At 47.1% G+C, this 26145-nt stretch overlaps 2 protein-coding genes across 4 annotated transcripts; both read left to right on the top strand.

The window, feature by feature from the left end:
- Window positions 1-1146: 1146 nt before the first annotated feature.
- Window positions 1147-13550, top strand: LOC100495706 (probable N-acetyltransferase 16). Its single transcript, XM_031899505.1, has 4 exons — window positions 1147-1435; window positions 10857-11056; window positions 11805-12029; window positions 12659-13550. The coding sequence occupies exons 1-4, from the start codon at window positions 1411-1413 to the stop codon at window positions 13334-13336; spliced, it is 1128 nt and encodes a 375-aa protein (XP_031755365.1). The 5' UTR covers window positions 1147-1410; the 3' UTR covers window positions 13337-13550.
- A 2629-nt stretch (window positions 13551-16179) lies between these two features.
- Window positions 16180-23775, top strand: LOC100127817 (uncharacterized loc100127817). 3 transcript variants are annotated; one of them, XM_012953349.2, is made up of 4 exons: window positions 16180-16520; window positions 20465-20690; window positions 20775-20999; window positions 22849-23775. In XM_012953349.2, exons 2-4 carry the CDS (start codon window positions 20511-20513, stop codon window positions 23482-23484), a joined length of 1041 nt encoding a protein of 346 aa, XP_012808803.1. In that variant the 5' UTR covers window positions 16180-16520; window positions 20465-20510; the 3' UTR covers window positions 23485-23775. The 3 variants fall into 3 exon arrangements, with proteins under 3 accessions (XP_012808803.1, XP_012808802.1, NP_001106598.1); XM_012953348.2 differs by lacking the exon at window positions 16180-16520 and adding an exon at window positions 18222-18521; NM_001113127.1 differs by lacking the exon at window positions 16180-16520 and having other exon boundaries at window positions 20375-20690.
- Window positions 23776-26145: the final 2370 nt, after the last annotated feature.

The following is a 26145-nucleotide window of genomic DNA, read 5'->3' as shown; positions in this document are numbered from 1 at the left end:
AGCAACCATCGTCCGGGCCTGGAACAACTGTCCCCCCTGTGCCCCCCTGATGGCTGCCCTGTTTTTAACTGAAGAATAGTTTTTTAGGTTATTATGATGAATGTGTCCTTTCCAGCATCCCACTGAATGGAATAAAGCCAAGCTGCTCTTTGTTTAGCCAATAGATTAATGATGAGACTTAGGGGGCCTATTTGCTTGGATATGCTTGGATTTTTTTTCCCAAGTCGCAGAGAAAAAAGTTTATGAGTTTATTTACCCCCTTAGGGTAAGTACTTATTTTCTGCCCTAACCTACCCTTTGTAGAACCCTAAAATTTTCAAAGCTCCGTTCGTTCATGTGACTTTGTGTGGGGGTGGGAAATGACATCACGGGGGCGGAGAAGAGGTAAGGCTGTGATGTCATGGGGCGGAGAAGACGTGGGGCAGTGACATCACTGGGTGGAGCTATGACGGGCCCTACACAGGTTTCTACGGAAGAGCACTGGGCCAGACTTTAGTGGGGTTATGTAATGCTAGAAGCAAAGTTTGCTATAGCAGCCAATCAGCTAGTAGCATGTTCTGGGCACCTGTGTACAAGCAAGCATCTTATTGGTTTCCATGGGTAACTGCTCCTGGGCCAACTTTGTGCATTTTATTACAGATGGGGGTCAAACTTGTAATTATGACTTTAAACGTCGAAATTATCTCATAATTATTACTTTGAAAAGAAGTAAGCACTTCTCACCAATATCATTTCAGGGGTTGGTCACCTTTGAGTTAACCTTTAATATGATGTAGGGAGTCATATTCTGAGACAACTTGCAATTGGTCTTCCTTTTTTATTATTTGAAGTTTTTTTGAATGATTTAAATGTTTGTTCAGCAGCTCTCCAGACTGCAGTTTCAGTAGCTCTTTGGTTTCTGTGGTGCAAGTTACCTTAGCAACCAGGAAGTGGTTTGGATGAGAGACTGGAATATGAATAGGGGAGGGGCCGAATAAAAAAAAACAAGTTACAGTAAAATTGTATCATTCCAAAACGATAAATAAATAATGAAGACCAATTGTAAAGTTACTTAGAACTGACCATTCTATAACGTTCTAAAAGTTAACTGAAAGGGGATCCACCCCCATCATGTGACCCACGGACGGTTCTGCGACAATATGAAAGTAAATTGGAAGTGCCCCATCTGCCTGCCGAGCGTGCCTGCGGAGTAGAGATAAACGGGGAGGGTAAGGAGAGCAAAACATAGACGTTCTGTCTGTCTGATCTGTAGGGGAATATATATAGTGCTGCCATTGCCGTTATCAGAGCCAATAGCATGCCGGCTCTGACTGAGGGGCACCTATCGCCAGCTCTGATTGGGAGGCACCTATCTGCACCCCAACAGCAGGATTCAGGGGGGAACTAAGGTCACTGTTGTGCCCCTTCTTCATGCACTCAGAACCCCCGGAGGTGGGTAAGTGACTCTGCCATACACAGGGGCCTCAGAGGGAAATAAGGACAAATAGGGTAACTGTCTCACCTGGAGTTCAACCAGCAGCAGAGAGAGAGGTATGAAAGTTAAGCTGGGGCAGAGCAAACAGAACTACAGTACAGGTATGGGATCCTTTATCTGGAAACCCATTATCCAGAAAGCTCAGAATTACGGAAAGCCCGTCTCCCATAGACTCCATTTTAATCAAATAATTCAGAATTTTAAAACTGATTTGCTTTTTCTCTGTAATAGTAAAACAGTACCTGTACTTGATCCCAACTAAGATATAATTACCCCTTATTGGGGGCAGAACAGCCCTATTGGGTTTATTTCATGGTTAAATGATTCCCTTTTCTCTGTAATAATAAAACAGTACCTGTACTTGATCCCAACTAAGATATAATTACCCCTTATTGGGGGCAGAACAGCCCTATTGGGTTTATTTAATGGTTAAATGATTCCCTTTTCTCTGTAATAATAAAACAGTACCTGTACTTGATCCCAACTAAGATATAATTACCCCTTATTGGGGGCAGAACAGCCCTATTGGGTTTATTTAATGGTTAAATGATTCCCTTTTCTCTGTAATAATAAAACAGTACCTGTACTTGATCCCAACTAAGATATAATTACCCCTTATTGGGGCAGAACAGCCCTATTGGGTTTATTTAATGGTTAAATGATTCCCTTTTCTCTGTAATAATAAAACAGTACCTGTACTTGATCCCAACTAAGATATAATTACCCCTTATTGGGGCAGAACAGCCCTATTGGGTTTATTTCATGGTTAAATGATTCCCTTTTCTCTGTAATAATAAAACAGTACCTGTACTTGATCCCAACTAAGATATAATTACCCCTTATTGGGGGCAGAACAGCCCTATTGGGTTTATTTCATGGTTAAATGATTCAGGCACAGGGGAGGGGCAGGCAATTACATTCACTTTCCATTCAGTAATTCCCAGATGTCACTGTGTGTTTGTACCCAGTACATGGGCATTGGCTGCCAGGTTGTGGAGCAGAAACAAGATTTTGGGATGATACAAAGCTTCTCTTAATAACAGTGTTTACAAAATGGCCGCTGCCTGCTTGCCAGGACTGTGTACTGGCAAAACTAAGGGAAACAAGGTTTATATAATTTATATAGTATAAGTAAAGTTTATTTTGTTCAACTAACATGATGAAAAAAAGGATTTGGAATTATTTCTTAAGGTGATCTGTTATACAGATAGCTAGAATCTCAGCCATAAAGCAGGGCAGGACTGCTGCTTACAATGGGGGGGGGGATCAGATAGGATCTGTGCCACTGTGACAGAATGCTCTGTTATACAGATAGCTAGAATCTCAGCCATAAAGCAGGGCAGGACTGCTGCTTACAATGGGGGGATCAGATAGGATCTGTGCCACTGTGACAGAATGCTCTGTTATACAGATAGCTAGAATCTCAGCCATAAAGCAGGGCAGGACTGCTGCTTACAATGGGGGGATCAGATAGGATCTGTGCCACTGTGACAGAATGCTCTGTTATACAGATAGCTAGAATCTCAGCCATAAAGCAGGGCAGGACTGCTGCTTACAATGGGGGGATCAGATAGGATCTGTGCCACTGTGACAGAATGCTCTGTTATACAGATAGCTAGAATCTCAGCCATAAAGCAGGGCAGGACTGCTGCTTACAATGGGGGGGATCAGATAGGATCTGTGCCACTGTGACAGAATGCTCTGTTATACAGATAGCTAGAATCTCAGCCATAAAGCAGGGCAGGACTGCTGCTTACAATGGGGATCAGATAGGATCTGTGCCACTGTGACAGAATGCTCTGTTATACAGATAGCTAGAATCTCAGCCATAAAGCAGGGCAGGACTGCTGCTTACAATGGGGGATCAGATAGGATCTGTGCCACTGTGACAGAATGCTCTGTTATACAGATAGCTAGAATCTCAGCCATAAAGCAGGGCAGGACTGCTGCTTACAATGGGGGGATCAGATAGGATCTGTGCCACTGTGACAGAATGCTCTGTTATACAGATAGCTAGAATCTCAGCCATAAAGCAGGGCAGGACTGCTGCTTACAATGGGGGGATCAGATCTGTGCCACTGTGACAGAATGCTCTGTTATACAGATAGCTAGAATCTCAGCCATAAAGCAAGGCAGGACTGCTGCTTACAATGGGGGGGATCAGATAGGATCTGTGCCACTGTGACAGAATGCTCTGTTATACAGATAGCTAGAATCTCAGCCATAAAGCAGGGCAGGACTGCTGCTTACAATGGGGGGATCAGATAGGGATTTTTATTTAAAATTAAAACATTTACAAAGCAAAACAAAAACATAACATATCAAAAACTATATTACAATATATACATTATTCACAAAGAAAAAGTTAAAGACCAAGAAAAATCAAAATTCACCCAGTACTTTTCACACTCACCCTGCTTTCGTGCATCATTTGTTTTAATAAATATAAATTCCCTCAAAATTTTCCATATTGTCTGGTCAATAGAATCATTTTCCTTTCCCAAAGACTTCATACACCTCATAGCCCACAAGTGATAGCGAATAACAGAAAAAATAATAAACACAGTCTCCCGGTTAAAATGATGTTTCCTATGTATAATGCCATAGGCCCTCTCAGCATAATCGTTAGTGCAAATATTATAAATACCCATCACCCTAAGCACCCCCTCATACAAACTATTGGACACCCCACAACCCACCAAAAAGTGCTCCTGACTCTCCTCCACCCCACACCCCCAGGGACACTCCCTATTTACATGGCTTAAATATTTCATATTTCCCCGAACATACAGTTTGCCCTGCAGGGACAGCCAGGCATTATCGTAAAGCCTCGCAGGGAGCCTTGCACAGTTCAGATACTTTAGTACCTCCCCCAGGGCCTTACTGGTACAATCCCTAAACAGACAATGGTACAGTAAAGTAAGATGTTAATACCCTGATGTATATCTGTTTCCGTGGGGCTGACGTGATTTCGCTTACCCCAATGCCCCACCTCTTTATCAGTTTTAGGGCAAGGGCAATATGTGGTGGGAAATAGCTCTGTCTGACTCGGACCTCTTTCGCCCTACCGCCCTGCAGCCAGTCCATGATAAAAGCCGATGCCCACGACCTGACACAACATTCCCACAGGGAGCTCGTTCTTTGAGTCAGACCCCCAAAGTTACACTTCAGGAACATGACCCCAAAGAAGGAGACAGGACAAACCATCCCCAAACCTCCCTCTTTCCTCTGCAGGAACGTCACCCCTCTTTTGACTGGGTTTAGCCTGCTCCCCCAGAGCATCTGGAAGAACAGGCTATAGACTCGAGCATAGAAAGATTCTGGCAAAGGGAACACACAGGCCACATACAGAAACAACGGGATCAGAAAAGTCTTTATAAGGTTAACTCTTTCCCTATAGGTCAGCTTCCACCCTTTCCAACGCTGAACTTTTGCCAAACCAGTATCCAACTTCTCTTCCCAATTTAGCCTGGCATTATCTTCCCTCCCAAATTTAACCCCTAGAATCTTAATTTGAGAGGGGGCAACGGGGAAGGCTCTTAAAGAAAAACTGGGCTCATCCTCCAGACTCCACAAAGCTTCTGACTTTTCACTGTTGACTAGAGACCCTGAGGCCTCCGAGTAGCTTCTGATGCAACAGGATACCCTCTCCACCTCCTCAGGCTTTGAGATAACCACTGTCACATCATCCGCATAGGCTACCAACCTCAGGCGCTGCCCACTGGGTGCACAGATACCCTCCAAGTTTCTTTCCTGCAGCGACCTAAGAAAGGGATCTAACGCAAAAGCATACAGCAAAGGACTCAAAGGGCAGCCCTGTCTCACCCCGGCCCCGACCTGGAAGTCTTTACCTTGCCAACCGTTAATCAGTGGGAAACTTCTCGCCCCTTTGTACAAAACCTTTAGCCAATCAATGAACTGACCCGGGATACTGTATTTAGACAAAACAGCCCATAGGTACTGGTGATTCACCCTATCAAAGGCTTTTGACTGATCCAGACACAGGAAGTATTTCCCCCACCTATGAGCTTTGCATAATTCCATGGCCTCTCTAATGGTAAAGACCGCCCCAAAAATGCTCCGCCCCTTCACCGTGCAGTACTGACAGTCAGACAATAAAGTGCTTGAAAATAAACTTAAACGAAAGAAAAGAACCTTTGCGAGAATCTTTCTATCAGTATTGAGCAGGGCAATCGGCCTCCAGTTCTCAATATGCTTCTCGTCCTTACCCTTTGACAGCAAAATCAAAGAGGAAAACTGCATAGATGGCGACAACTCTCCTTCCTCTAAACAACAGTTAAACACCTCAACAAGTGCCGGGGCCAACAGATCTTTAAAGGCCCTATAGAACTCTGATGTTAAGCCATCCGGACCTGGAGCTTTCTTATTCTGCAGACTCTCTATCGCCAACTTTACCTCCTCCTCTGTGACTTTAGCTGTCAAAGGGGAAAAATCCAAATTATTTGTGTCAGGCCCTGGGGTCGTCTCTAAGAAAGCCGTCATCCTTTCCCTCTCCAAAGTTCTCTCCCCAAACAAAGCAGCATAGTAGGATCTCACAACCTCCAGTATTCCCTCCCTTGTCTTTTGTTCTTTACCCGGGAAGTCAATGAGACCCCTCACCAGTTTCCTTTTAACTGACTCCTTACAGTTCCGATAGGGATCTGGAGAGATTTTCATCCCAGAATCCCTCTCAAGAACCAGAGACCTCTGGCGGCTGTACTGATGCTGCTTCATTTGGTTCTTTAACTGGGCAACTTTTTCCCCCACCACCCCATCCGAAATATAGGACTCCAGCTTCTTTCTCAAGTTCTGGTACTGCCATTGCCTATTACCCTCCCTTTTAACAGATAGGGACTTGAAGAAAGCCCGAAATGACCTCTTGGCCTCTTCCCACTACTGCGTTGGGGAATCATAGAAAAACATTTTTGACAGTATGTTTTGCAGAACAAAAACACAATAGGGTTTTAGCGTTTCATCCTTTCTCACCCCAAGTGCCACAGACCCTTACCAACCCCCACACTTTCTGACATCCCATATTCAAACAAAAGCACAAAGTGATCAGAAAACCCCACTTCAATCTCCTTAACCCCTGAAAAGGGAGTACCAGCCTTAACATATACTTGATCTATCCTGCTACTGCGAGAGCCACAGAAATACGTATGGCTTGCCTTTCTGCCCCCTTCAGTAGCCACATCCACCAGCCCTGCCATCTGTATAACCTCAGTGAGAAAAAGGCCCTCGTACTTGTTATACTTGCCAGACCTATCCCCTGGGCCTGTCACCTGGTTAAAGTCCCCAGCTAGGATGACTGGCATTGAGGTGTGTAAGTACTGCCTCATTTCCCTTAGGAGTTCTTTCCTACCCGCCACTGATTGGGGCCCATACATATTTATTAACCTTAACACTTCCCCATCTATCTTAATATCCAATAACAAACATCGGCCCATTTTAACCTCCACCAACCTCCTCACCTCAATGTTCCTGTAACCCCCAAACAGAATCCCCACCCCTCCTGCCTGTTCCTCTGCTATAGACCAGAATGAGGGCCCTTTCTGCCAGTCTCTCTTTGCATTGTAGATATCATACCTATTAGTTAGGCGAGTCTCCTGAATAAAAATGATATCTACAACCAGCGAAAATAGAAATTCAAAAGCCACCAACCTAGCCTTGGGAGACCGGATACTCCTTACATTAAGGGTACAGAAAGAGATTGGGGAGTTACTCATCATGTTTTTGGGAGTTTTGCTGCTGACTCTTCCCCTCCTTCCCCATACCTCTTAACTTGCACCCCCTGAGATCCCTCATCCCCTTCCACAAAAACAAGAAATTCATCCTCAAAGGAACCTCCCTCCCCGGGGCCTCTCTCTTTTCTCTTTTTTCCCTGCCCTTCCCCCCCAGAAAGCTCCCCTGCACTTGAGGTCTGGCCTGCCTCAGACTCTGGGGATCCCTTTCCTTCCTTTGGTTTTCTCTTTTTCCTCTTCTTTTTCTTTTCCTCGCTGTTCTTTTCTTCCCTCTCCATCCTCCTCACCTCTTCCTCCTCCTCCTCTGCAATCTCCCCCCAACTCTTCCCACCTGGGAGGGTAAACCTGTTGGAGGTGGCCAAACCTGCCTGAAATACCATCTTTCCCTGCTTCTTATTGCCCTTGGCCCCTACCACAGTCCACCCATCTCCCTCTGTCCCTTTCTCCTTCCTTTCTTTCCCCCCAGTTTCCTCAGGAACTACAGGCTCCCCCACTTCCTCCACCCTGGTCACCACTTCCACTACTTCCTCCTGTCCCCTCCCCTCCTCCCGCTCCTCTTCCTCCTGAAATTCCCGCTCCAGATTAGGGCAGTCCCTAACAATGTTGTGCCAGGCATTGGGGCACTCCCTGTGTGTATGGCCAAGAGTACCACACAAGTTACACCGCACCACATTACACTCCTTGCTGGTATGGCCTTTGGCACCACACAGAGCACAGACCTTGGTCTCACAGTCATTGGCCAAGTGCCTGTTTGAGCCACACTTAAAGCACTGGCGAGGTTGGCCTGCATAAAAACAAACACCCCTTTCCCTCCCAATGAAAAATGAATTAGGGAGGTGCCTGGGGACATTATGATGAACCTCCAATTTTACTTGTGCCTTCCAACCTCCCATCCAAAAACCCTCCTCATTATAGAGCTTTGTGAGAGGCGACAGCACAGTACACTGCCTCTTTAGCCACACAAGGATATCCTCAGGGGGGACCGACTCGTGCTTAAAAATAATGGTTACGGTTTTGGTTTCAGGCCTTGATATTGGGACTGCCCTAAAACCTTCCCACTCCTTTGTGCGCCTTTTTTCTTCATAAAGAGCCCAAAACCTCTCCAGCCCCTGGGACAGTTTGAAGCTGATATCATATTCAGTGTCGGACATATTAAGGAAAGCATAAACATCATTAGGTGTAAAGCCCATAGTCTCCTTTATAAGATTGCGCGCCACATACCTCCAACCAGGGAATGTTTCCCGCTCTCCCTCCCATTTTATCCGCACCGCATTGCGCTTCTTAAACACAGGGCCTTCAAAGGATCTATTTACCCCAGACTGGGGGGCAAACAGCCTCCTCCTCTCCCACACACTCCTAGGCGCTTGGCTTCTCTCCTGCCCAACCTCTGGGGCATTCTTACTTCCCCCCACAGACCCATTTCCCATCCCCCCCACACCAGCACTCGCACCCCCCTGTACCCCCTCACTCACAGCCTCTCTCTCACCCCCCACCCCACTCACACTCGCACTCACACTCACACACTCTGGCCGCACAGTAGCGTTAGCAGGGATATCAGAGGGAACAATTGCAGGGATATCAGATATCATGCTTGATAAAGGGGCAGTTTGCCTCGAAACGTTGCATGTTTTTTCCGCAATAAATATTTTTAAGGGCTAGTCCCGTTTGAAGCTCTTGAGTGCCACTGCTATTTGTTTGTGTAGGGATATCAGAGGGAACATTAGTAGAAAGTTTTTTTCCCCTTTCCATCTGCTCAAACCTCTCCCGGTTCTTATAAATCTCTTCCCATGGTTTAATTACAATGAAAGTCTTTTCTATTTCTTCCTCCAGTTCCTCCAGCTCTTTATTGTACATAGCAGTCCTGCGGATTCCCTGCCCTCTCAGCTCTCCAGTGGCCGCAGCAACCAAACTGATTTCTTTTACAATCATATTATTCAGTTCTTTTTTCCTCTGCTGTAAAAGTTCCATAGACTTTAGGGCCCTGACAATTTCCCACTGATTAACACAGTCTGTAGAAGTGGGGGCCACAGCACCAGCCATGTCAGAGCCCGGGGCCCCAGAAAAGTCCTTAGAGACACAGTCTGTATTAGCAACAGTCCCATTACTGGAAGCCCCCTTCCCCACACCAGCCATTAAGGAAAAGTCAGTTTGTTTATTACCTGTACAGTCCTGCTCCAGCCCCTGTAAAGCCACAGTCTCTGCCAGGGAGCCATAGTCCATACTCAGTTCATTCCCAGCCGCTGGTGCAGTAGCAGTCGGTGCCAGTTGTGGGGGGGATCTCGTTTCCTCAGTCTGGCTTGTCCCAGGTAGTGTCCATTCACCATCTTTACTGGATTTCCTGCAAGTTTCACTGGGTAGGCGGAGCTTCCCCTTCACTGTACTCTGGCTTGTTTCTGATCCAAAATGGCGCCTTGCTTCCCAAGCACATGGCCGGCCTCCATTACAGTAGTGCAACTTGTACCTGTTTTCTCCCTCAGCTGGGGGTCACTATCCATAGCAGCAGCTGCTTGCATGATTATACAGCTGCCTGTAGCTTCCCCCAGCCCAACACCGCTCCCTTCTGCTCCCTGACTGATGCACATACCAGACCAGGGGCTCCAGTCTGCGCTGGCCACAGGGCTTCCCCCCTCCATAGCTATGGGGGACCCGCTCACTCCAAGGGGGGTGCTCTCAGGGACACAGGTTAACTGGGATTCACCGGCCATTGCTGAAGTTCCTGAAGCAGTGAGTTGTGGTCCCGCAACAAGTTGCTCAGGGGGCTCAGACACCAAAAACCCAGATGAACTGGACTCAGGGGCTTCATCCAGCCTTCCTTCCTCTTCCTCATACTCCATGGATACCTGTTCCTCCTCCTCCTCCTTCTTCTTCTTCATCTTTGGCAAAACTTTCCCTTTGCCGCTCACCTTTTTTGCAGTAGCAGCCATTTTCTTTTCTGCACCAACTGCTGCTTTCTGACTTACAGCACGCCTGCTGGATCCCAGCCGTGCTCTGGTAGCCATTGCCGCTGATTTCTCTGAAGGTAGTACCTTCTTTCTCATTTTCAGAAAAAAGTTCAAAAATAAACCAAAAATAAATAAATAAACAAATAAATAAAGAAAAGTATAGGCTATAAAGCCTCAAAAAACACTGAAATATCAACCTCCCCAGACCCAGAAAGGGCCTGGGAAAGTCAACACCAGGAGCTCACAAAAACACGTCTACTCTCTTCGGACTGCTGCTTACAATGGGGGGGATCAGATAGGATCTGTGCCACTGTGACAGAATGCTCTGTTATACAGATAGCTAGAATCTCAGCCATAAAGCAGGGCAGGACTGCTGCTTACAATGGGGGGATCAGATAGGATCTGTGCCACTGTGACAGAATGCTCTGTTATACAGATAGCTAGAATCTCAGCCATAAAGCAGGGCAGGACTGCTGCTTACAATGGGGGGGATCAGATAGGATCTGTGCCACTGTGACAGAATGCTCTGTTATACAGATAGCTAGAATCTCAGCCATAAAGCAGTGCAGGACTGCTGCTTACAGTGGGCATCACAAAGGATACTATGTCACAGAAAAATGGTGCAGTTGTGCGTGCCAGATGCATCTATACAGCTATTTGTCACCTTTTTCTACCTATTTCCATGTTTATGGCTATTAGTATCTCTTCATTTGGAGAACATGTCTGAGAACCCCCTTCCTGATGCCCAGATCCTCCCTGCCACTGCCCGTGACTACAAGGAGGTGATGTCCATCTCAAAAGGAATATACTGTGGGGCGGATCCTCTGCCGTCCAGGTACCACGAGTGGTTGGCTGATCCTAAGCGGGAGATGTTCGTGGCCAAGTCTGAGGGAAAAGTGGTGAGTAGAGGGGGTGGAAGATGGGCAGACAAAGCTTGCAATCTACTTTGCCTACTTAAGACTTGAGTACAGGTATAGGACCCGTTATCCAGAATGCTCGGGACCAAGGATATTCCAGATAAGGGGTCTTTCTGTAATTTGGATGTCCATACCTTAAGTCTACTAAAAAATCAATAAAACATTAATTAAACCCAATAGGATTGTTTTGCTTCCAATAAGGGGTAATTATATCTTAGTTGGGATCAAGTACAGGTACTGTTTTATTATTACAGAGAAAAGGGAATCATTTAACCATGAAATAAACCCAATAGGGCTGTTCTGCCCCAATAAGGGGTAATTATATCTTAGTTGGGATCAAGTACAGGTACTGTTTTATTATTACAGAGAAAAGGGAATCATTTAACCATGAAATAAACCCAATAGGGCTGTTCTGCCCCAATAAGGGGTAATTATATCTTAGTTGGGATCAAGTACAGGTACTGTTTTATTATTACAGAGAAAAGGGAATCATTTAACCATTAAATAAACCCAATAGGGCTGTTCTGCCCCAATAAGGGGTAATTATATCTTAGTTGGGATCAAGTACAGGTACTGTTTTATTTCTACAGAGAAAAGGGAATCATTTTTAAAAATTAAAATTATTTGATTATAATGGAGTCTATGGGAGGCAGACTTTCCGTAATTTGGAGCTTTCTGGATAACGGGTTTCCGGATAAGGGATCCCATACCTGTATTTCATTGTATTTAGGTCGGGTTCATGTCCTTCCTGCTGGTGGATGATGGTACAACGGCTGTGGCTGAAGCTCTCCGTGTTGCCCCCTGGATGAGAGGCCGTGGGATAGCCGGGGCAATTCAGCAGTTCTCTCTCGACTTCCTGCGCTCTAACTACCCAGGGGCCACAAGAATTCGCTTTTCAGGGACGAGCGAAACTCCACCCACAATAATGAGCCGATGCCGAAAAGTTCATTCGAAGGTATCATTATTACTGTCGTGTTGTATTTGGGTCAACGTGGGGGGGCTATTCACTTTGACCATGATCAGTTCTTAACACCTTTGCCATTGGTCTTCATTATTTATTTTTAAAAGTTTTTTTTAATTTACTGCCTACTTCTCCTGACTCTTTCCAGCTTTCAAATGGGGGTCGCTGAACCCGGCAACCTAAAAACTATCGCTCTGTGAGGTCGCAATTTTACTGTTATTGTTAATTTTTATTGTTTATCTTTCTTTTCAGACCCACTAGTGTTTTTTATTCAAACTGCTGCCTGGTTCCTAGGGTAATTTGCACCCTAGCAACCATATAGCTGCTAAAAATTGCTTACTGGAGAGCTGCTGAATAAAAATCTAAATAATTCTAAAACCACAAACAATAAAAACGAAGACCAATTGCAAATTGTTTCAGAATATGACTCTCTACAACATACTAAAAGTTAATTTAAACTGGTCCTTGAAAGTATAATCCTTTTTTTAGAAGTCGTCGGTTATTATGGTAACTGGTGCTATGGGTGGAAAAGGGAATTACTGTTATAATTACAGGAATGGAGGGGAACCCAGAGAGTTTATGGTCCTTTCCCCTCAATGTTCCCCCTTTACTCTTCCCTTTAGAGTCTTATCTCAGTGGTAATTCCCTATGAGCAGATGGAGGAAAAGATCAAATTGCTGGAGGGCCGACTGGAGGGTGTAGGTGGGAGAAGACTTCCTGTGGCCCTGAGTCCTTCTGAGGTTCTACGTCTGTTTGAGGATCCCTGCACTACGGAGAGGCTGCTTCCCAAGGGGCTTCTCATCCAGAGTTGGTTTCCCCTTTCCACCCACAGGTCCAACCTAGAGTTATTACGCCAACGGGGAGTTGTCTGGCTCTATTCCCAACCCTCTGCTTCCATTAGTGAGATCTGTACTGGCACCCATGATTCTCCCTATACACCCCAAGAGCCTTCTGCACCCATTCCACTGTCCCTTCCCATCTCATCTAGTCTCCCCAATCCCTCGATTGTCTCTCACACCTCCTGTGGGTTCCTCAGCTTGGGCACCCCTCCCTTCCCGGTGCCCCTAGGAGACGGTATGTGCCGGTTTGACATTGACCTGTTTGGAACTGATCCTGTATCTGCACAATCCCATGTCCTACACCAGCTGATTGAGATGCAGCGAGTGCTGCCAGCAGGGGGCGGTGCTGTTTGCTACTTGTTTGCTGAAACCAGTCTGTTCCCTGAGCTAAATCAGTTTTGCCAGGGGTTAGAGCCTTTCTATAAAGTAATAGAACAACACGTGTTAGAGATAGAGGTATAATTCCCAATAATACAATCAATAAACTCCAACTGGGGAGCCCAAACCTCCAGGTAGCCTGTCTGTGCTACAAGCCGCAAACATAAGCCTAGACCCTCGCACACTTGGGCCCCTGTATTGTACTTATAGTCAGTGCCACCATCAGAAATTATGGGGCCCCTCACAACAAAATTTTCTGCGCCCCCCCTCCCACGCCCTGCCCCCAAATGGCCCCTCCCATCAATACAAAGGACACACAGACATTGGTAGCCAGGGCCCCCTTAAACATTGGTAGCCAGTGCCCCCAGCATCCTCCAGTTACCCCCTTCCCCAGCTTCCCCCCAGAGTCCTTCCCAGCATCCTCCAGCTCCCACCCCCCCATGAATCCTCCGGCTCCCCCCAGCTCCCACCAGAAACCTCCAGCTACCCCCCAGAGTACTTCCCAGCATCCTCCAGCTCCCACCCCCCTAAGCATACTCCAGCATCCCCCCAGCTCCCACCAGAATCCACCGGCTCCCTGCTGCATCTGCGCAGCACCCCCCTAGCATCCTCCTAGGGCTCCCCCAGTATCCTCCAGCTCCACCCCCAGTGACTTCCTCCGACTCCCCTGCTGTTCCCCCCCCTTCACCCCAGCTACTTCCTCTGGCTCCCCTATGGTTCCTCCCCTCCACCCCAGCTACTTCCTCCGACTCCCCTGCAGCTTCCCCCTCTCTCCACCCCAGCTACTTGCTCTGACTCCCCTGCGGCTTCCCCCCCCCTCCACCCAAGTTACTTCCTCCCGCTCCCCTGTGGCTTCCTCCAGCATCCTCCAGCTCCCCCACCAGCAACTTCCTTCTTCTGCGTCCTCTTGATATGTGCCGGCTCCCCCCTGGATCTGAACATTTTATAGGGTTGCGTCCCATGCGTACGGATGCACGGGGCGTAACCAATCAAATTTCCCGCTGGCCACCAATGAACCAATGACAGGGCCCGGAGTTCTTTAAAGGGGGCCAAAGCTACAAAACTGTATCACGGCCGGGCCCCCTTTAAAGCAACCATCGTCCGGGCCTGGGACAACTGTCCCCCCTGTGCCCCCTGATGGCGGCCCTGCCTATAGTCAAAGATCCATAAAAGCCTGATCACCCATTGGTTAGGATTTTTGTGTTTGCTGTGGCTTCTGAGTTATACATGCTAATATGTATGCTAAAGGGGAACTCCACCCAAACACAACTTAAGCTTTTTGGAAGTAAAAAGTAAACATTATTTCAAGCGACGTCGCAATATTAAAAAATATGCAGCGTTTTCATGATGTTTAATGTAATAATATGGTTCAGAACAGTTCCCTAAGCCCCGCCCCCTGTTCCCCTGCTGATCTGGCTGACTACTTTGTGACTCAAATTAAATGTAGCAGTAGCCGCCTCCCCTCAGCCTGCCTCCTCCCAATCCCCTGCTGCACACGTGATGTCAATAAGGAAATGAACATCCCAGTGCAATGCATTGTGGGTTATGCAGTCCCTACATGCTGCCTGTAAGCTGTGGGGAAGTTGTTACAATTTGTAACATCAGTGTTTTAGTCCCTCCTCCCCTGCCAGGATTTCAAATGATGCAGAAAGAGAAGAACTGTTTTGCAGCTGGATTATAACAAATAAAAATGGGATTTATTCCTACTGTATGAAGGAACAGATTACAGTGTTAGATATAATAGGGGTTTCTGTGTTATGTGGGTTTAGCATTACTCTCTGGCCAAGTTTATACAAGTGTGTCCCATCACAAGGTTTATGTACCGTATATACTAGAGTATAATCTAATCCGAATATAAGCCGAGGTACCTAATTTTACCTAATAAAGCTGGAAAAATGTATTGACTCGAGTATAAGCCTAGGGTGGGAAATGCAGCCGCTACTGCTAAGTTTCAATAATCAAATAACAGATAAATAAATAATAGATAACTTGAGAGAAAGAAAAATGCTACAGCAGCAGACAAAAGCATGTTTGGGAAGGCTAAGGAAGCTGCCATACTAATTATCAAATACTTGCCATCCTGCTTTGTGCTCGTCCCATCGGTTCTGTGCGCTGTGTGTGCTCCCATCATTAGTGAATCTCCATTACATTTTTTGTGCTGAAAAACTCGGCTTATACTTGAGTATATACAGTAATTCAAGATTGTGTAACCTCCTATTTGGCTGTGAAAACAGGCAATACTGGCTAGATAGGCTTCAGAGCATGGGGTACGTAGGGCTCTACACGCTATGTGGAAATATCCGTGGGGGTGTAGTGCAACTACAACTAGCTTAGGGTGTGTGCAAAGTAAATGAAAGAACGGGTGCCAGAAGATTCTTTTATGGTTCCAGAATGTAAATAAACAATATCAGGTAACTGACGGTAGAAAAATATGGTGTCCATCTGTATAGCCCACCTCAGCCGAGGGTGGGGAAGGTAAGGACCACCAACCAGCACGGCCTCCCTAGCCTGGCCCAGTATCCGTATCCACAGGGTGTCCCTTAGCAGCCAAGGATTCCTCACAACCGACTATGGATCAGGGATAGGAACTGATACCTGCATCTGCTCTAAGGCAACAGTGCCTGTAGGGAAGATACTTCCAGCTAATCTCTCCTGGTTGGAGCCAAAACTGCTCTTTCTAACTAATCTCACTTTCTTAGAAAGTGTTTGTTCAAATTATACTTCTCTAGAGTAGATGCAGACTCTAAGGTAATCACTTTAATGGGGCCCTGTTGATCCCAGGCTCAGTGGGACTCCCACCTGGGTCAGCAGATGCAGCCAAAGAGGAAGCCCCACCCCCCTGCTAAGCACTATATCGGAGTGCCAAGGGAGTGGTCTCCCTGTTAACCAATAAGACACATATGCAAAACTATAAACTAATACACGGGCCTCTGCCCAGTAACAGGAATGCATTAACCTTATTAACAATTGTGTAGGGACTCACAGGGTTAATATGCCCCTATAGCTTTAAACCCTATTGCTTGTTACCAGGCCTCTATTGTTGGCCCATAGCTTAGACCACACCCTAATACACATTAATATAGTGTTTGGTAAGGGGCGGAGCTTCCTTCTTGGCCTGCAGCAGTTCACCTGTGTGGAGGTGCTCCAGGGAGCCTGGGATCCACACCGGCCTAGAAGTGGGATAAAATGGTGGACGCTATACCTTTCTGCTAGCTCTGCAATATCACCCATTGTACCTCCTGAATATTTCCTATACCTCTATCAAATTGTGAGTATTACCAACCCTGAAAGCTTGATTCGTTTGTTTGGGACAAATCAAATGTTATTTCCATTTTGCTGCAAGAGCTCCTGGTGTCCTTAGGGAGATGCAGTTCAACTGCACCATTCCTAACAGTAGTGAAGAGTCCGATGTACCCCGTGCTCTATCACTAGCTGGATTTGGTCTTATATAGCCATACAGGGGTTACAGTTGTTTAATAATATTTTTTGTATTTTTATATTTCATATTTGGTGCTTGTCAATATATATATATTTTCTAAATGACACTGTTACACAGCAAATAATTCCCTCTGCCATTTAACCTTTTATTCTTGTACCAACAAATGTATTTGTAGCTGTAATATTGGTGTGTAGGCGCCATCTCAGTGCCTTGTGCCTGAGTCTGAGCTTTCAGCCAGCGCTACACATTAGAACTGCTTTCAGCTAACCTATTGTTTCTCCTACTCCCATGTAACTGGAGGAGTCCCAAGCCGGACTTGGATTTCTTACTATTGAGTGCTATTCTGATACCTACTGGGAGCTGCTATCTTGCTCCCTTCCCATTGTTCTGCTGATCGGCTGCTGGGGGTGAGGGGGAGGGAATCACTCCAACTTGCAGCGCAGCAGTAAAGTGTGACTGAGTCTGAGCTTTTTGAAGGAGCCAGCACTACACATTAGAACTGCTTTCAGCTAACCTATTGTTTCTCCTACTCCCATGTAACTGGAGGAGTCCCAAGCCGGACTTGGATTTCTTACTATTGAGTGCTATTCTGATACCTACTGGGAGCTGCTATCTTGCTCCCTTCCCATTGTTCTGCTGATCGGCTGCTGGGGGTGAGGGGGAGGGAATCACTCCAACTTGCAGCGCAGCAGTAAAGTGTGACTGAGTCTGAGCTTTTTGAAGGAGCCAGCACTACACATTAGAACTGCTTTCAGCTAACCTATTGTTTCTCCTACTCCCATGTAACTGGAGGAGTCCCAAGCCGGACTTGGATTTCTTACTATTGAGTGCTATTCTGATACCTACTGGGAGCTGCTATCTTGCTCCCTTCCCATTGTTCTGCTGATCGGCTGCTGGGGGGGAGGGGGGATATCACTCCAACTTGCAGTGCAGCAGTAAAGTGTGCCTGAGTCTGAGCTTTCAGCCAGCGCTAAACATTAGAACTGCTTTCAGCTAACCTATTGTTTCTCCTACTCCCATGTAACTGGAGGAGTCCCAAGCCGGACTTGGATTTCTTACTATTGAGTGCTATTCTGATACCTACTGGGAGCTGCTATCTTGCTCCCTTCCCATTGTTCTGCTGATCGGCTGCTGGGGGTGAGGGGAGGGATATCACTCCAACTTGCAGCGCAGCAGTAAAGTGTGCCTGAGTCTGAGCTTTCAGCCAGCGCTACACATTAGAACTGCTTTCAGCTAACCTATTGTTTCTCCTACTCCCATGTAACTGGAGGAGTCCCAAGCCGGACTTGGATTTCTTACTATTGAGTGCTATTCTGATACCTACTGGGAGCTGCTATCTTGCTCCCTTCCCATTGTTCTGCTGATCGGCTGCTGGGGGTGAGGGGGGGATATCACTCCAACTTGCAGCGCAGCAGTAAAGTGTGAGTGAAGTTTATCAGAGCACAGGTCACATGGCTGTGGTACCCTGGGAAATTAAGAATATGGCTAGCCCCATGGGAAAAACAGATTACAATTCAGGATTCTGCTCTATTAACTGATGGGTTTTGTAACAAACATGTTTCCCATGGCAGTATCCCTTTAATATGTTCTTGCATCTTAAGATCTAGGATTAGAATAGTAAGGGATGTGAAAGAGTTAACCATCCCAAAAGCAAGGCAGTGTAGCTATGGTCTGGGGGAGGGATTTGCCCAGGGGCAAGGAGTGTAATTCATGTTCCCTAGTCTATATAAAGGGTAGGGAGTGCATGGTTCTCTTTAGGGACTGCACTCTGGGAGCGGTTGGATGTTGCTGTGGGGCCAGGAGACCTCAGTGAGAAGATAAAGCCATAAGGTAATTAATGCCTTAGTGAAGTCAGGGGGGATGAGGCTGAGCCAGTGGCAGGTTCTCCTGGTATAGAAAGTTCTAGTATTGGATAGTGTGAACTGTAAGGGCAGCTTTGTGCTCCACCAAGGAGACTGAAGTATGGGGTAGTTTCTGAGACACCACCTACCAGACTGAAAGAACTCCAGTTTTTAGGACTTAGTGAATTCCATTGGGAGTGAGAATCCTGGTACAGTACATTGGGGCAGACATGTGGTGTGAGTATTGGCCACAGAGAACTCTGGTTAAGAACTACTGTTGCCGAAGTCTCTATGTGGGAATGTGAAGAGAGCTGCAGTTCTGCCTGGAGACCCTTCCCCCACTAATACTGCAAGGGCCTAGCTATGGTGAGGAGTTGCATGTAGAAGTGCTCTACCCACATCTCTACTGATTTGCATGTGTTTTGCGTGGAGCCCAAGTATCCTGCTACTGTATATTGGAGAGAGGTTTGTTCTTGGGGCAGTAGAGTGCCCAAAAGGAGGGGTCCAAGGAAACAAAGTCTTTTTTAGTGCAAAGCCTATGCCACACACACCCACACACACAATGCTGATTTTACACCCATAAGCTTCTTGTAACTACGTGGCAGGTATAATCATAGACAGAGGGTGATTTATGTGTCTGGGGGGCTCATTGAAGACATATTCTACATGTATTGCTTCATAGTATCCAACAGTCAGTTCCCTGTATAATACCAAGAACTAGCAATAAGCAATCCACTTAAATACATGCTATATGCCTTTCAATTCATTGCTAAATAGCTGTTCTACATGGAGATTTCATATGCAGTTGGGGGTTTAGTGGCCACCCTAGCCATGTGCACCGGGTACCCCCCCAAAAAAATCTTTGGAGTAGCCCTGTCCGCAGGGATCCATCCCCCGTCCCCTTCCACCCACTGTCTGCCCCCCAACATCTTCCACCCACCCCCTGCTGGTGTTTTTTGCCTGCTTGATTATTCCCTCACTTTACAACTATAGAGGAAGCAGACCCTGCGGTCCAGTCCCCCCACTTGCCCCCCAGGCCTGTGGGGTCTGCTACCTCTATGTTTACACTACTGCAGCAGCTTAAAGGGGTTGTTCTATTCTAAAGGTGCCCATACACGGGCCGATTCTAGCTGCCGATATGGGTCCCTTAGACTGATTCGGCAGCTAATCAGCCCGTGTATGGGCACTACCGACGGGCCTGCCCGACCGATATCTGGCCTGAAATTGACCAGATATCGATCGGGCAGGTTAAAAAATCTAGTCGGATCAGGGACCGCATCGGCTCGTTGATGCGGCCCCTGATCCGACTAGATTTTTTAACCTGCCCGATCGATATCTTTGCCTATACCCATCGTTATAATTCAATCATTAGCCTGGATTCTCCCGATATCGCCCACCTGTAGGTGGGGGATATCGGGAGAAGATCTGCTCGCTATTATCTATTATTTGTAGATCTGAAGGTGTATGGCCACCTTAAGACAATTTGCGATTGGTCTTCATTTTTTATTTGTAGTTTTTTGGTTATTTCACTTTTTATTTAGCAACTCTCCAGTTTTTAGTTTCAGCTGCTATCTGGTTGCTAGGGTCCTAATTACCTTAACAACCAGGGAGTGAACAAGAGACTGGTATTTGCATAGGAAAGGACCTGAATAGAGAGATAAGTAACAATAACAATGAAATGGTAGCCTCGTGGAACAAGTTTTTGGCAGTTGGGGTCAGTGACCCCTTTTCAAAAGTGTTAGTAGAGGAAGGCAAATAATTAAAAAACTATGTGAAATAAATAATGAAGACCAATTGAAAAGTTGCTAGGAATAGGCCATTCTATAATGTACCAGCTATGGTGCTCCATGTATTTGGTGCTTGGATTAAGTGAAAGGGTTAATGAGTCGAATTCCTTTCATTCTACCCTGTGTGACCTTTGCTTCCACGCAGAAGGTTTCTTCATCTTACACACACAGCAGTGCCACAAATAGTCGCCATGTCTGAGAATTCCCTTCTGGACGTACAGATTGTCCCTGCCACTGCCGGCGACTATGACGGGGTGATGTCCATCTCGGGTGGGATATACAATGGCGCCGATTATCTGCCATGTAGGTACCACGAATGGTTGAGAGACCCCCAACGGAGGATGTTCGTGGCCAAGTCTGAAGGGAAAGTGGTGAGTTGGGAAGACAAAATATGGTGATATATGGTATATAGTTATTGTAGAGCAAACAAGTTATTTTGGGGGGTTCCCTTATAGGTGGGGTTTGACTCCTACCTGCTGGTGGATGGTGGTGTTACAGCTGTGGTGCAAGGTCTCCGCGTTGCCCCCTGGATGAGAGGCCGTGGGATTGCTGGGGTAATTCAACAATTTTGTTTTGACGCCTTGCACTACGAGCACCCTGAGGTCTCCAAGGTCCGCCTGACAAGGGGAGAAGATCCTCCAGCCGCCATGATGAGCAAATACCGCTTAATGCATTCTAAGGTACTGGTGCTGTTGTGTTCTAGGTGCCCATTATGTGAGTCCCACATTTAGCCAATATCTAGTAGAGGTAAATCTAGAGCAACTGGACTTGTTCAGTAATCATTGAAGACGTTTCACTACTCATTCAAGAAGCTTCTTCCGAAAATATCCGAAATAGTGCACCCAATCAGCTTTTACTAGTCGGCTTTTTGAAGACAAACATCTGATTGGTTGGTATGGATTACCAAACATGGTACAAGTGTGCAACCTGTATTACAGTACCACCCCCTTTATACAGGTCATTGGCTGTAGAACACAGGGACACACACCCATTGGGGCTATAGTATTTTTCATACCGAGGCCACCCCCACTCGAGAGGTCCCCATTTCAAGATTTCAAGATTTTGGTGTGGTCGCCCCTCAAATTTGTGCCGCCCTAGGCCAGGGCCTTTGTGGTCTCTGTGGTCTGACTGTGGGGCAGATCTGATGAACTAAATGGCAAATAGGAACCTTCTGGTGGCAACTTCATATGGGAAGTAGTGAGTTTATATAGAATATTCCGATGATGGCTTATACATAGGGGGAGATGGGGGTATTTACTCCAAGCAGTGGGCCAAACCAATATAAGGCCAACTAGAACACTGCATGTATTTCTCTATGGAGGCTATTTTTAAAAATGGAAGAAAAGGCTGAACTGCTTTGTCCATTGCTTCTCTTCTTTAAGTTCCCTGAAGAACATAATGTGGCCATACACAGCTTGTCAAGGTTGCCAAACAAATGCCCATGGGCTAATTCTATTGAATTAATACGGCGAACTGAGGATCAACAAGCCAATGTGGCCCCCGACCCAAAGGGAAAAATCAATCCTGCCCGATCAAGATCTGGCCAATTTTAGCCCCGTCGGGCAGATAAGCTGCCGAATTGGTCTTAAGGAATGGAATCAGCTGAAGGCAAACGTCTTTATGACTCTGAAAGTTAATAATTAGTTGAACTTCCCATGCACCCACTTAAGTTTTAATTGCCAATCTTTGACCCCCTGTAGAACACCTCTGCGTCGTTACTCAAAAAAAAAACATGCAACAGTATTTGACTATCCTCAGCCACCATCCCCCAAAGCCCACAATTGCACACGTGATGTCAATAAGGAAAAGGTACATCACAGTGCAATGCATTGTGGGTTATGTAGTTCCTGCATGCTGTCTGCAAGCTGTGGAGAAGTTGTTACAGTCAATGTTTTAGTCCCTCTTCCCCTGCCAGGAATAGCATCTACAATAGCATCTACACCCTTGGGACTGGAAATATCCAATCCAATAGGAACAAACAAGTGAGCATTAATTCATCTGGGAGGAAGGGGGGCTCCTTTCAAGCTGGGATTCTTCCTCAGGATGAAATGCTGGTCTGTAGCATGTACAGTGTGGCCTTGATATCCCTTTGAATATGGTGTCCTTACCCATAACTGAAGTTGTACGTAATTAATTTAATATAAAGACAAATTAATATTTTCATACACCGTGAATTGTAGCTTTATTGTATTTCTAGACTCCCCCTACACCTAATATGAGCTGATCTTCTCTGATTATATGTTATATAAAGACCAAGGGTGGTCAAGGCTTTACCAATGTGGGGCCTACTCTTAGACTAGTTATCAAATGAGGGTCTACATCCTCTCGGGGTCATTGCAAAAGTTCGTAGCAGTACATAGTACGATATCGACTTCTGCCAATGGCCAAAGCCAAAGCTCTGTTTGGAGTCAATGCTGCTCTTCAGATCAACTAGGTAGACCATGCTATGCATTCTGAGACCCTCATCCCTACTTTCTCTTACCCGCCCTAGTAAGTGCCTGTATCTTAAATGTCTTCTTTCTCCCTCAGGCGATTATCTCAGTGGTGATTCCCAATGACCAACTCGAAGCTACAATCAAGTTGTTGAAGCAGAGGGTGGAGAGTGAAGATGGGACTTGTCCAGTTCATTCCATGAGCCCAGAGGAAGTTCTAAGTTGGTTTGAAAATTCTACCTCCGATGAACTGTTCCCCAAGGGGATTCTTGTCCAAGACTGGCTTCCTCTTTCCACCCACAGATCCAACCTTCAGCTACTGCAACAACGGGGGGTTCTCTGGTGTTATTCCAACACCTCAAAACCCCACACCCATAAATCCCTTCATGCAAGCCAGAAGCCCACTTCGCTCTCTCTTCCTCACAACTCTACTCCTACTTCTCCTTTCATTCCTGGTGGGTTCCTCAGCCTGAGCACTCCTCCAATCTCCGTGCCCCTTGGAGATGGTATGCACCGTTACGACATTGATCTCTTTGGAACTGATCCTGTAGCTGCTAAATCCCATATCCTACACCAGGTGACTGAGGCACTAAGAGTTCTACCAACAGGGGGCAGCGTGATCTGCTTTCTGTCAGCAGAAGAAACCCTAAGAGCTGAACTTACTCGATTTTGCCAAGGGATAGCCCCTTTCTTTGTGGTAAGGGAACAGCTTGTCCTAGAGATGGACATATAAACACCCTTGGGTAGGCATGGTCATGATGTCTGATGAGGGTTCAGCCAATTAGATTAGCCCATGACCTTTGATAGGCTAGTCCAAGATCTTTCACATGTTGGGCATCTGCTGTATTGTTCCCAGGCATATCTCTGTATGCATTATACAATATATATTGTACTCTATATCTGCACTTATGGTTGGTGCCTATGCTTCTCTGGGGGCAAGAGAGACCCTTGAGGTTCCTTCTGAATATAAACAATTGGCAAACATTAATATCGCAATACAAAATAAATCTTTCCATTCCGGGTACAAAGGGTCTTTCCATTAATCTGTTCCCTCACTTATCTGCCTTTGTGGTGAACAAATAGCTTTTTAGCTCCACAGATACAGGGTTGGACTGGGCCAGTGGGGCACTGAGAAAAAACCCTGTGGGCCCCGGCCAAAGATAAGTATAATGGACAACCGCTCAGGGGAGGTTTGGGCAGGGGCTTTTGGGGGAAGGGGGGGGGGGGCCCTGCACACCCCAGTCTGACCCTGAACACAAAAGTCCTGTGTATAATTAACTCCTCCTTATCTGAAATCCTGGCACTGACTTCAGCTGGGAAAAGGGAGGGGTTTGTTTATACAAAGATTATTTTCACATGCTATATTTTCACCTACTCCTACTCCCTACATCCCCTCTTATACTCTCACGTCCCCTGCTCCTACTCCCCACATTCCCCTCTTATACTCTCACGTCCCCTGCTCCTACTCCCCACATCCCCCTCTTATACTCTCACGTCCCCTGCTCCTACTCCCCACATCCCCCTCTTATACTCTCACGTCCCCTGCTCCTACTCCCTACATCCCCCTCTTATACTCTCACGTCCCCTGCTCCTACTCCCCACATCCCCCTCTTATACTCTCACGTCCCCTGCTCCTACTCCCTACATCCCCCTCTTATACTCTCACGTCCCCCGCTCCTACTCCCTACATCCCCCTCTTATACTCTCACGTCCCCTGCTCCTACTCCCTACATCCCCCTCTTATACTCTCACGTCCCCCGCTCCTACTCCCTACATCCCCCTCTTATACTCTCACGTCCCCTGCTCCTACTCCCCACATCCCCCTCTTATACTCTCACGTCCCCTGCTCCTACTCCCCACATCCCCCTCTTATACTCTCACGTCCCCTGCTCCTACTCCCTACATCCCCCTCTTATACTCTCACGTCCCCTGCTCCTACTCCCTACATCCCCCTCTTATACTCTCACGTCCCCCGCTCCTACTCCCTACATCCCCCTCTTATACTCTCACGTCCCCCGCTCCTACTCCCTACATCCCCCTCTTATACTCTCACGTCCCCTGCTCCTACTCCCTACATCCCCCTCTTATACTCTCACGTCCCCCGCTCCTACTCCCTACATCCCCCTCTTATACTCTCACGTCCCCCGCTCCTACTCCCTACATCCCCCTCTTATACTCTCACGTCCCCCGCTCCTACTCCCTACATCCCCCTCTTATACTCTCACGTCCCCCGCTCCTACTCCCTACATCCCCCTCTTATACTCTCACGTCCCCCGCTCCTACTCCCTACATCCCCCTCTTATACTCTCACGTCCCCTGCTCCTACTCCCCACATCCCCCTCTTATACTCTCACGTCCCCTGCTCCTACTCCCCACATCCCCCTCTTATACTCTCACGTCCCCTGCTCCTACTCCCTACATCCCCCTCTTATACTCTCACGTCCCCTGCTCCTACTCCCTACATCCCCCTCTTATACTCTCACGTCCCCCGCTCCTACTCCCTACATCCCCCTCTTATACTCTCACGTCCCCCGCTCCTACTCCCTACATCCCCCTCTTATACTCTCACGTCCCCTGCTCCTACTCCCTACATCCCCCTCTTATACTCTCACGTCCCCCGCTCCTACTCCCTACATCCCCCTCTTATACTCTCACGTCCCCTGCTCCTACTCCCTACATCCCCCTCTTATACTCTCACGTCCCCTGCTCCTACTCCCTACATCCCCCTCTTATACTCTCACGTCCCCTGCTCCTACTCCCCACATCCCCCTCTTATACTCTCACGTCCCCTGCTCCTACTCCCTACATCCCCCTCTTATACTCTCACGTCCCCTGCTCCTACTCCCTACATCCCCCTCTTATACTCTCACGTCCCCTGCTCCTACTCCCTACATCCCCCTCTTATACTCTCACGTCCCCTGCTCCTACTCCCCACATCCCCCTCTTATACTCTCACGTCCCCCGCTCCTACTCCCTACATCCCCTCTTATACTCTCACGTCCCCTGCTCCTACTCCCCACATCCCCCTCTTATACTCTCACGTCCCCTGCTCCTACTCCCTACATCCCCTCTTATACTCTCACGTCCCCTGCTCCTACTCCCCACATCCCCCTCTTATACTCTCACGTCCCCCGCTCCTACTCCCTACATCCCCCTCTTATACTCTCACGTCCCCTGCTCCTACTCCCCACATCCCCCTCTTATACTCTCACGTCCCCTGCTCCTACTCCCTACATCCCCTCTTATACTCTCACGTCCCCTGCTCCTACTCCCCACATCCCCCTCTTATACTCTCACGTCCCCTGCTCCTACTAGTCTTTATTGACTATATTGAGTTCCCTGGTGTCCCTTTGGGGACTTGCCCCCGAGCAGAGCTGTAGCGCACACATCAGAG

This window comes from Xenopus tropicalis, chromosome 3 (assembly GCF_000004195.4).
Source record: "Xenopus tropicalis strain Nigerian chromosome 3, UCB_Xtro_10.0, whole genome shotgun sequence".
Taxonomy (NCBI): domain Eukaryota; kingdom Metazoa; phylum Chordata; class Amphibia; order Anura; family Pipidae; genus Xenopus; species Xenopus tropicalis.
Note: the sequence above shows the minus strand (reverse complement) of the source record. Positions and strands in the feature narration are given on the sequence as shown.

Excerpts from the sequence above, each read along its gene's own strand:
- LOC100127817 (XM_012953349.2), top strand. The coding sequence starts at position 20,511 with ATGTCTGAGAATTCCCTTCTGGACGTACAGATTGTCCCTGCCACTGCC. Across the intron at positions 20,691-20,774 it reads CCAAGTCTGAAGGGAAAGTG|GTGGGGTTTGACTCCTACCT; the intron begins GTGAGTTGGGAA and ends GTTCCCTTATAG. Across the intron at positions 21,000-22,848 it reads ACCGCTTAATGCATTCTAAG|GCGATTATCTCAGTGGTGAT; the intron begins GTACTGGTGCTG and ends TTTCTCCCTCAG.
- LOC100495706 (XM_031899505.1), top strand. The coding sequence starts at position 1,411 with ATGCACTCAGAACCCCCGGAGGTGG. Across the intron at positions 1,436-10,856 it reads CTCAGAACCCCCGGAGGTGG|TATCTCTTCATTTGGAGAAC; the intron begins GTAAGTGACTCT and ends TATGGCTATTAG. Across the intron at positions 12,030-12,658 it reads GCCGAAAAGTTCATTCGAAG|AGTCTTATCTCAGTGGTAAT; the intron begins GTATCATTATTA and ends TCTTCCCTTTAG.